Here is an 11,868-nt window from a genome sequence, read left to right on the forward strand (position 1 = left end):
AAAAAAAAATATGTTTTGGTTTTTGTTCTATATAGTGAACGAGTCAGAAATGTTAAGTTAATACCATTAATTTGATTAAAGAATTCCTATAATTGTGAAATATCTCGTTTTTGTTTATAGCATTTCGTTCAAGAAGAGTTTTATGATGGTGACTCAGCTATTGGTGAATATTTATTTACGTACATCCCAAAAATACATTTTGTGTTAATGTTAATTAATTTAAAAATTTATATTATCCATTTTCAATGTTGATAAAAGTAGAAGAAATTGTAAATATTTTTTTTTACTTCAAACGCATTCTCAACAAAATACTGTTTAATAAAACCTGTATCGTAAAAAAATATAGTTCTAAAAATTTCCACAAGTTAGACTTTCTCAGTGATCTCAAAACTATCTGGGAAGGATCCTGGTTGCCTGCCTTACACCAGAATATCAAACACCCCGTGACATGCTTTAAAACGTTGCTTGGATGAGTTGGTGCACCTGACTTTGATCTGAGGAGTTCAAAGAGGAGACTCGTTCTGCCAGACATCCAGCTCACTGACGCTACTCAGGCTTGTGTGTTCTTGAGATAAAAGAAAGAACTGGTTGGCGGTAGACAGAGGAGCATAGGTTAATGTTAACACTTACCTGGAAGAAAGAATGAAAAGTCATGGCTACATTCACTTGTTTCTTCCTCTTGGTGTTCCAGTATTAGGTCTTTATATACAAAAGTATGATGTATGCACGCACGCACGCACGCACTCTCTCTCTTGCTGGACATGTGTTGACAATTCTACCATTGGTATCACGTCTCCTGACTACACCGCTACAGTATCACCCTAATACCATCCCCCATCCTAACCACAAAAAATAATTAATAAATCACAGTTAATGTGCATTTTCACTCCACTTTTTCCATTTATTAACAGAATTTGTACTAAAAGCTCTTGTGTTCAACCGTCCTTCCCCCATTTTATTATGTTATATAGTTACACGTATCATATACTATGTTCGTTGTACATTTTCAACCTTTGACTGCATTTTTTAAGAAAAAATAATTATTATTGTTGTATTAACCCTAGTAAACGTGTATATATGTAGTCAACCCACAAGTGCGCATGCACGCACGCACGCACGCACATTCAAATACAATCACTACATACACACAGGGGCAACTGGCGATTAGTCCAGAAACCCGAGAAAATCACCCTACAAAAATAAAATAAACGAAATATATCGGGAGGGGGAATATATAGAAGAGCGGAAATATATTGAAGCGGAAAAACAAAATATATAGACAGTATGAAATATATTGAGGGGAAGCAAATATATATATATATATATATATATATATATATATATATATATATATATATATATATATATATATATATATATATATATATATATATATATATATATATATATATATATATATATATATATAGAATATATGAGACAGATGTATATCAAGAAGGATTAAGAAAGAGAAACAGACACATTATAACTTAAGAAAATTAACCGAGTAAAAATGACAATTGTTGTGTCTGTGTGTGTGTCAGTGTGTCTGCGTGTGTGTGTGAGAGAGAGAGAGAGAGAGAGATTGTGATTTCATATTTTCTCTTCTCTCCATCTACTTTATTAATATCACTTTCAATTCATACTTCCAATCTCCTCCACTTCCTACCTTTATTTATCGTTCTTGTTTTTACTATATTCTAATCAATAATTTTTTCATATTTTTTTACATTGTCTTACACTTCCTACTTTTATCTAATTTCCTACCAGTGATACTGTTTTTTTTCCTTTTTTCTTTGCCTTTTCCTCCATTTCCCATTTTTATCACGACTTTCCTATCAAAAACATCACCTCTTCTTGCACAGTTCCTTCACGTGGTCATAATCTTGCTTTTGTGACTTCTTCCAATCCATTTCTCTAACTTGCTTCCTCTCGTTATTCACTTATTTTATCCTCTCATATTTTATCCTCTCTCTCTCTCTCTCTCTCTCTCTCTCTCTCTCTCTCTCTCTCTCTCTCTCGCTCTCTCTCTCTCTCTTAAAAATTACTTATTTGAGATGTTATTTTATTTGTCTTTTGTTCCTATTTCAAAATTTCCTTTTTCATTTATGTCTTTATCTCTTCTCTATTCCACTACCCTTTCCCGTATTCTCCTTACCCTTTTCCCTATTCCTCCTACTCTTTTCCCTATTCCCCATACCCTTTCCCCTATATGCTTGAGGACATTCTTGCTGTTTATCCAAAATTTGCTCGCCAACACTGATTAGTCCTCAAATAGAATATGACTTCTCCTGTATATGAACCTCTGTCCTGCGTGGCAGTGAACAGTCATACCATCCTCAGTGTCAAGACCTGATTGAATTACTCAGAATAGGCAAACTATACTCCAAGCTTTGCCAATAAATTTGTTAACTGTTAATTTCCCCTATTCCTACGAACATATTCCCCTACTTCCCGTACCCTTTCCTCCTACTTTCCCCTAATCCCTCTGCCCTTTTCTTTATTCCTTCTACTCTTTCCTTTATACATTTTAATTTATCCCCTATCCCCATCTATTCCACGTCATCATCCCTCGTGTGTGATATTGAGTGATAAGGCACTACCCCTAGTCTGCCTACCTTCCTTCTCTACCACTTAGCCAGAAGTCGACATATTATCACTTACAGATCCGTCAGTATTATGAAAGAGCCGCCATTACGGGGTTCGTGGCCTTATGAGAGAAAGAGGGGGGAGAGAGAGAGAGAGCGATTACTGTAGTATGTTTAGGAGACCGAAGCCAAATAGAAAATATGAAGATCGGTTATATTATATTTTTAAGAGTACAACTAAAAGTTACAGACAGACAGACAGACAGACAATGATAATCGACTGGTAAAGATTTAAAAGTCATCTGCCGGTTTTTACAGATAACTGGTAACTTTACGTTTTATTGTTATAAGATAATAAAAATTAGTTGGTATATATATATAAAAAAAATAATAATATTATAGACGAATTAGAGATTGTGGTTCCCTTCCAAGGCGAGTCCAAGGAAGCAGAGTGACCCCCGAGATTGTAGGTAATAATAGCAGTAGTTCCCCGCTGGACTGCAAGGCTAAGATGCTGGAACAGGAAGCTCTTTACTCTCGATTCACTTTCGCCCTGAGGACCACGTGTTTCCAGACCTATTGGGACAAAGTGGTACTGAGATTCGAATTCCCTGTTTTTGACGGATAAACGACTTCTCTGTGGTCGGCTGCACCGTCTTGGTTAACTATAGTGAGGTAAAGGCAGGCGTTCACTAAAGCAAAATTTGTGAAGTCTCATTCCTGTTTTAGGAGTTGTAGGGCCTGAAGAGGAAGGCTCTTTCATGCTGGGTGAGTTTTGTTTTGATTGTTATATATGATAAAATTGCTCGATTTCATTTAATACGTTGCTAAATATTTAATAGAGCCAAAATAACCTTAAATTAGGTTTGGTAAAAAAATTGAATATCAAACAACGATCACAAGCAAATAATTTCTAAAGTTTACAGTTATTAGTAAATGGAGATGAAATATATTTACCCAGTGTTAATTTTTAAGACAGATACTTAACTGTTGTCCAAGTGATACGAGATACTGTCTACTTATAAAAATAATCCTCATCCATAGAGAGAATCTGTTTCCACCATCATGATCTGTCAGTACGCATAAATAACAAATGAGTAAAAAATATAAGAATATTTCATGACCATTTTATAATCTCATATCTCGTTCGGGGTTCAGGTATACAAGGGCGATTCCTGTGATTGAGGAAGATAAGTTATCGTGGGTAATGGGTGAGCGAGGGAACGTGACGCGGCCAGCCAGTTCTCTCTCTCATCCACACGGTTACTGATCAAAAGGGCCCCTAGTTGTATTAGACCCCCAACCTAACCTAATCATTAGGGTTAACGCCATTAGAACTGGGGGTCATTAGGACTGGACCCTCAATAGCATTGGACCCGAATAGGAGTGGGTCCCGTTAGGACTGGGCCCCATTAGGTCTGGGCCCCATTAGGACTGGGTGTACTTGACCAGTTACCCCACCTATCAGTTGAGCAAAACAAGTGCATGTTTTCATACACATTTTCTATCAATATAAAAGTTACGTTATTTTTTTTTTACATGTTTTTACAAACGTTAATCTGGATTAAAATTAAAGCCTGTGGATCAGGCTTATAAAATAATGTTTTCCTGGTTTTGTCGAGTCATTCCCAGAGAATTTCATCGTTATAACAGTAGAGTTCCTTTATCACGTAGTATCTCTGTTGAACCATCACCCGCTGAAGACCCGCAAACTTTGTCATATTGCCTGACTCACACTAGAGAGCATTTATCAATCTCCACAAAGTGACAAATACTTTTATCCAACATTTAATTAAAATATTCACTTTTTTTTTAGCACATTTGCAGTTTTGAAAATGACTAATATAAATACCAGAACAATCCCTTTAAAAGTCAGTAAAGTAAACGAAAGGCAAAAGCGTATTTATAGAACTAAGTTTAAAAAAAAAAGTGACCCGTATGACAACTGCGACTCAACCCAATGCCAAAGTTTGATGAAAATTGTGGTTGGCGGAGTTTGGCCATCAGGTGGGCAGATTATCTTCACATCTGCGTTGGCGTCATCACCGGGAGGCCGAGAGCAAAGTTTAAATGGGTTGACTCCTGGACTGTGGCCAGCCTGCGAGGTGGTAAAGTCTCCTTCTCCGGTTTATGGCCGGAAAACCTTTGTCTGCACCTCGGCTACACCTTCCTCGCCACCCTCCCCACCAGTCCTCCTCCACACCTTTCCGCAAAACAATCCTGTTATAGTCTGTTTTTTCCTTCTAATTTATTTCGTGTGAATAAAATACAAGTTTGATCTTAAGGTAAATATTATCTGATTCTGTTACGTTATCGTGAGGGGTAACTTTTTGAGGTCGATGGTTGAGTACTGCCTTCAAGTCGATCATCTTCAAGCGGTTAAAGCATCGTCCTACCACCGACATCACCAACACATCATACCACCGTCACCACCACCACTTCCACACTCCCACCACCATTTCCACCTCCACCACACTGCTACAAACCTCACCTCCACGACCAACACCACCAACTAAAATCAATGCCACTCAACCTGTGCTTTCTTCATCTTAGGTCATAACCCACAGAAATAGCCAATTGTTTCTACCTACTGCAGTGTATATTGAACGAGTCCTTGTATTACCCGTTTTCTATTAAAAATTTACTTCCCACGTCACATTTCCAGGGTTTCTTTTCCCACTTGTCTATACTGGTTTTTCCTTTCGGTTTCTACTAAAATTTGTGTGTTTTTCACCCCCACATTCCCAACCTTGTTTTCTCACACGGGGTTTTTCTCCCTGGCTCTATGCTTCCCTCTGGTGACTGTATTATGCTACCGTGGATGCACGACGGAGGCGCATTACCATAATGGTGTTGACGAAGCATTGGAGAAAGAGCGAGAGCGAGAGCGAGAGAGAGAGAGAGAGAGAGAGAGAGAGACTATATAAGATAGAAGGTGTAATGATGGTGATAGTGGTAGTATGTAGTGGTGGTAATGACGGTGGTAGATAGTGTAGTGGTGGTGGTAATGATGGTAGTGGGTTGTGGTGGTAGTGGGTTGTGGTGGTAGTGGTAATGGTGGTAGCCATGATTGTGGAAGGTAGTGGTAGTGATGGTAGTCATGACGGTGGTAGGTAATGGTAGTGGTGTAAAGGTGCTTTGATTCGGGTGTTTGTTGTGGTGGTGGTGGTTGAAGAGTTTTGTGTGTGTGTGTTTGGATGTGTTCCTCCATCTCGATGTGAAGTTTTAATTATACGTAAGAATTTATTGACGTACTGTAGACTACACACACACACACACACACATACACACACAACACACACACGCATACACAGACACAACACAGACACACACGCATACACACACACACCTGTAGTTACCCCTAAAGCCTGTAAAATAAACTAGTACCCATTGTTATAGCTTTATTTTCTATATAATCTACATATTAATTGATAAAATCAGACAGACTCAGATGACAATAGATATATAATGTACAAGACATAAATTAAACTAACAACTCTTGCATGAATCAGAAACTTCCTGTATACAAGTCTTCAGGTGTAACTGGGATGAAGTTTTATACTTTTAACTCTCGGATATATAAATTATAGTGTATTTACAAAATATTGTGATAATACATACAGACATACATATTCCTTCACCAGTATACAGTGTAGGCACTCACACAACACACACACGCACGCACGCACTACAATAGCACCTTCACAGTTCCAAAACAATGCCGCAGTCCTCAATAACCACCTCTTGTAGGGTATGGAACCTGACCGCTGCTGCCACCAGTGCCAGACCACTTTCAACCCGACCAATGACCACCTCGTACATGTTGGCACTCCACTCCCTGATGGTGATGCCAAATTGAGCCCTACGAGCGTCGTCCTTCCACCTGCCCACCACAGCTCCAGATCCAGGTCTTTGGTACTCTTCACTCTTAGTCACCGTTGTCTGTAGCGCAGCTCCTCCTGTCCCGTCGTTATACTCGTAGTCACCGCCGTATACACACTCGTTGATCACTTCTATAAATCGAGTACTCTTGTAGGTGGGACCCAGCTCGCCAGTACAGAGGAGCACGAACTGTTGACCTAACCTGGTGTCTGAATCCACCCGGATGAGGACCCGCCCTCTGATAGTGCCTCCCCAACTCAGCTCTAGATAGGCCATCGTGGAAGACGAGTCAACCCATTCACACACGTCCGAGTACTGTAAGAGGTAAACCGTATGGGAGGACCGAGGGTATGTTATGTTACACTGGGTTTTATATCATTCTGAAGCATTTATAAAGACATAAGATACGGAATGACATGCTTTGACTCTAAACAATCTGATGTATTAAAGTTTGGGGAGAGAAAGCATGGGAAACAGTGACAACGTGCAGCGACTGTGCCCGCCATAGACTGTAGGACAATGGCTAAAGTTTGAAATGTGGGGATGGGAAAGGTGACTCACCACTAAGGTGTGGGCGTTAGGGGGCGGCGGAGCGGAGTCTTGTAACGCCCCCACCATGATGTTGTCACGCTCCAGACCCAGCTGACCGTAACGCTGGCGTCCCTCTACCAATTGCACCGTGAACACCCGTCCGCCCTTCAGCAAGTCCTTCACTCGAGTGTTCATAATACGCAGACTTTCTGTCTAATAAGAGGTGTGTTGGTCACTCTGAGGGCCGCGACACATATACATAAGTTATCCTGTAAATCTTATAAAAAGGTCTGGCAGGGCCGAGTGTATCTGCTTCACTTCAGCAATGCTTTCGTTTTTATGAATTTTGGGTGAAACTATGTAGGTTAATGAGGTGATTATCTCTTTGAAGATGTAGGTTTAACACCTTGAGAATTATAGCTTATGTTATCATCCTCATACAAGGAAGGAACCCAACAAATTATCAAGAAAAGCGACCGAGCCATATAATCCAATTGTCTGGTAAGTACAAGAGAGTTAAATGCGCTCTAAAGAAGAAACACTTTCATTCAGCTCCACAACAAGAGAATAGGAAGTTACTGTGAGCACGTCGTCGTCCTTATTGTCCCTGATGTTGGCGGTGATGTGGTCGATCTTGTCCTGTATGGTGGCGGAGGTGTTTCTCACTAGCAGAGGCACCGGGCCAGATGAGGCCTCCTTCACCATCACCTGCACACCTGCCCTCGTACTTGTTCGCACCTTAACCAGAAGTAAATAGTGAGGTTATGGGTGTACGGGGAACTAATGGGAAGTTACAACACGTATATGGCAGTCCATAGGGAGTAGGAATATTTTTTATATGAAAGCATAATTATATATAAATTACACGGACGTGCCACACACACACACACACACACACACACACACACACAAACAGAGCAGTGTTTTCACGGCTATGATACAATGGTATAAGTTAAGTAGGTCACCTTACTCACCTTGGCAGAGGTGAAGACAGTGTTGAGGTCAGGGAAGAGGTCGAGGCGTCTGCTGGGCCTGGGACCCGCTGCAGCTTTCCACTTGCTGCACGTTTCCAGCGCCGTTATCACCTCCGTCCTGGTGTCAGCCAGAACCACACACATCTCTTGGGTCTTGAGCTTCTGCTGGAGCTTCTCCAAGTCCTCTCTGGCTTCCATGGCTCGATGATACTCCTTTTCCAGGAGCTTAATCTCCTCCTCGCTTTTCTCCATTAAGTTCCTCAATTTAGCAATAAGTTCAATGTGCTCAGTTTTCCAGTCGACGAGGTGTACCAAGTATTTGTCCAGTTGTGAGCAGCCGTCCACGCACTCCGCGATGAGACCACTCAGGCTATTCTCTTGTTCCCGCTTGAGATTGACTAACCTCTTGTTGACGTATTCTGGGTCACTGTGTCGAGGGTCTGAGTCTGGTGAGTCATGAGACGACTCTCTCAGTTTTCTAATGAGAGCTTCCATGCCGTAGCTAACAGGAAATTGCATCTCAGTGACGGCGAAGTGTTCCTTACGGCAATTAGGACAGGTGACCTTGCTTCTGAAGATACTGCTGGCCACGCAGGAGGAGCAGAAGGTGTGGCCGCATGGTAGGCATCGTGGTCGTCGTCCAGTCTCATTATACTCCTCGTAACACAAGGTACACTCCAGAGGGTTTTCATCATTCTGGTCCGGATGATAAAACAAAGATGGCAGGATTTAAGATCTGCCCAACTTACCAGCTGAGACTTTACCTTACATTATATACCTTTGTAAGCGTATATTATAGTGTAAGTCAATTCTCCGAGAATAATTCCTTTCATATTTGATAACAGTAATTTTGATACCCTGGGTACAATAGTGAGTTGAATTCCTACTAAAACTAAAGCTGGTCAACTAACTACTGCACCTAGATTAATAAAATAAGTTTTGGCTGGTCACTGCAGCTAGATATATAAATAACTTTTGCGACATCTTGAAAATCGACCACTGGAAACGGCCACTCTCCATATCCCTCACACACACACTACTACTACTTTGCTGTCACTCGGAATCGAGTATGACGATCATCCACCTCTGATACAATGATATGAGTTATTAGGGATGTCACCTAGGTTAGTGAGTTTTGAGGTGACTTACAGAAGAATGACGTACAATAAAACGCTAAAAATCGAGTATCAGTATTATTGTATTGTAGTAGAAATGAACATTCCTGAAACAGCAGAGGTCAGAATATTACCATTGTCAGAAAGAGGCTGCCGAAGGTTGTAGGTAAGTGCTCAGTAGAGGGTCACACCGCAGGGTCTCTCACGCCTGGCTTACAAAACTGGGGTAAAGATGATATATTTTATTAATGATTTTAACTTAATGCAATGGAGTTAAAATTCTTGTGTGTTACGTTGTTTTGTTTGGAGAGAGGAGTCAGTGTTTATGTTTATGGCCTTACATGTTAAAATTCTTGTTTATTTAGTTGTTTTGTCAGACTGTGACAACTACCGCGGAATCTCGCTGCTGTCCGTAGCGGAAATCTTCCTCCCAGAATCTCAATGTGGCTTTAGATCATCACGTGGCACCACTGACATGATCTTTGCTGCCCGCCAGATACAGGAAAAGTATAGAGAACAGCGTGGTGGCCTGTACATGGCCTTCATCGACCTGACCAAGGTCTTCGACATGATCAACAGGGAATCTATCTGGCGGATACTCAGCCGTTTTGGCTGCCCACCAAAATTCATTGCCATTGTGAGGCAATTCCACGCTGGCATGAACGGCAGTGTCCTGCACAAGAGCACCCAGTCTGAGTTTTTCCTCATCCAAAAGGGGGCAAAACAAAGATGTGTAAGAGCACCAACTCTCTTTTCCATTTCCTTGGCTGCCTTCCTTACTCGTGCCAGTGCCAATTTAGCCGGCGGGGTGGTCATCGAGTACCGGATGAAGGGTCTTTTCAACATAAGACGATTCCAGACAAGAACAAAGGTGTCGGCAGCTTCCATTACTGAACTACAGTATGCAGACGACCTCACCCTTGTCGTTCACACTGAAAGCGACCTATAGGAGATCCTGAACACCTACGCAGTTGCGTGTGCGCAGTTTGTTCTTGAGGTGAATGTACATAAGATTCAGATTCTCTTTCAGCCTGCCCCTGGTTCAGCCACACCACCACCATCCATCCAGCTTAACAGTACTATCCTCTCTAATGTTTCCCACTTTCGGTATCTCGGCTCCCACCTGTCCACCACTGCGGACATCGATGAAAGGTCAACATTGGATCAGATGTGCATCTCAAGCCTCTGAAAGACTCCGTACCCATGTCTTCAGCTGTAGGGTACTGAAATTCTCTGCAAAGTTGCATGTATATCGAGCAGTGGTCCTCCCCACCCTGTTATATGGCAGCGAGACATGGGTCACATACAGGAGTTACCTCCAGGCACTTGAAAACTTTCACCAACGTAGTCTACCTTCCATCCTCCGAGTTCGCTGGGAAGAAAAGAGAACAAATGCCCGTATTCTCGCTGACACCAACTGTAGGAGCATCGAGGCTACTGTTATCCATGAACAAGTACGCTGGACTAGCCATGTTACCCGCATGGACGAAAGTAGACTGCCAAAGCAGCTACTTTACAATCATCTAACGAATAGTAACTGTAAAGCCGGCGGGCAACTGAAAAGGTATCAGGATAGTCTTAAGACAAACCTAAAAAAAGGCCAAATTGACCCCTCACCTGGGAGACGATTGCTCCACATCGTAACGCTTGGAGGAGCACCACACAAAAAGGTGTCAATACTTTCGAGTTAGCCCGACTGCAAACCGAGGCAGACAAGCGCCAACGCCGGAAAGACGCTGCCACCGCCCCTCCCGCACTAGATGTAGTCCTCCATATGTGCAACGAATGTGGACGATCCTGCGGGTCCCTTATCGGCCTCTTTAGTCACCTCAGAACTCATCAATGTCGGTGACATCCTTTATGACTGATATCATTGTATCATAGCTGGATGATCGTCATACTTTATTCCGAGTGGCAGCAAAGTGAGTAGGAGTAGTGGTGTGTATCTCAATATTTAATGCACTTACAGTAAGATGTTTCAACCTCATAATTCACACGTCTTCAGAGCGACATTTTGGCAAAGTAAACCCCATAATATATCATGATTGTAGCTATGCTCTTATTTCTAGATACACTCGCTCGAAGAGGATGATATAAAATCCTCCATATTTACCTAATCAGCTGTACTGTTTTGTGGCGAACTGTCCTTGCTACTTCCGAGCTGTTTACAAGAGCGGCGAGTAAATTAACGATTGAACACGTATAAAATAAAATTACTTGACACGGATAGAAATCTTCATACGAGTGTCGCAGTTGGTGGTGACGTATTCAGTGACAGGTATCAAGGGTTGACCTCTAGGCAGGTGTAATAGATGTGCCCCGCAACACTAATTTACCAAGACTGGCACCGCTAGGTAATGCTCGACGACATGAGTTAGTGTATCTCCCGTACGATGATAAGAGAGAGAGAGAGAGAGAGAGAGAGAGAGAGAGAGAGAGAGAGAGAGATAGAGATAGGAAAGAGGAAAGAAAATAAGTATTTAGTTAATATCAAGACAGGTTGATAGGCTGCCAATTGGTATGGGCACGACACAAAACACTCCTTTGAGACCCAACAGGGAATGTAAACACTAAACACCATAGTTGTGATTACTATGTACACATATGCACTTGATAATCTCACCTCAAGAGGGTAGTCGCACGCACGCATTAATTACCTATCCACTATCACTGATAATAAGAAATTTTGTGTTATAGTAAAATTCTCATGTCCTCGAAATCCTGTTGTTGGTAATCATCGTTTTGATGCGCCTGTTCATCATCCTAAGGCCCAAACAC

At 41.6% G+C, this 11,868-nt stretch overlaps 1 protein-coding gene across 1 annotated transcript; it reads right to left on the reverse strand.

The window, feature by feature from the left end:
• Positions 1-6,008: 6,008 nt before the first annotated feature.
• LOC121871292 lies at positions 6,009-11,441 on the reverse strand. Its single transcript, XM_042373508.1, has 6 exons — positions 11,204-11,441; positions 9,225-9,311; positions 7,976-8,671; positions 7,581-7,739; positions 7,032-7,214; positions 6,009-6,785 (listed from the first exon to the last, which is right to left on the reverse strand). The coding sequence occupies exons 2-6, from the start codon at positions 9,225-9,227 to the stop codon at positions 6,291-6,293; spliced, it is 1,536 nt and encodes a 511-aa protein (XP_042229442.1). The 5' UTR covers positions 9,228-9,311; positions 11,204-11,441; the 3' UTR covers positions 6,009-6,290.
• Positions 11,442-11,868: the final 427 nt, after the last annotated feature.

Source organism: Homarus americanus, unplaced genomic scaffold (genome assembly GCF_018991925.1).
Source record: "Homarus americanus isolate GMGI-L3 unplaced genomic scaffold, GMGI_Hamer_2.0 scaffold45698, whole genome shotgun sequence".
Taxonomy (NCBI): Eukaryota; Metazoa; Arthropoda; class Malacostraca; order Decapoda; family Nephropidae; genus Homarus; species Homarus americanus.

What these genes read in the sequence shown, in the direction of transcription:
- LOC121871292 (XM_042373508.1), bottom strand. An exon ending in AGGACGACGACGTGCTCACA is followed by an intron (nt 7,215 to 7,580) that starts GTAACTTCCTAT and finishes ACCTCTTATTAG; the next exon opens with ACAGAAAGTCTGCGTATTAT. An exon ending in CTAACGCCCACACCTTAGTG is followed by an intron (nt 6,786 to 7,031) that starts GTGAGTCACCTT and finishes TACCTCTTACAG; the next exon opens with TACTCGGACGTGTGTGAATG.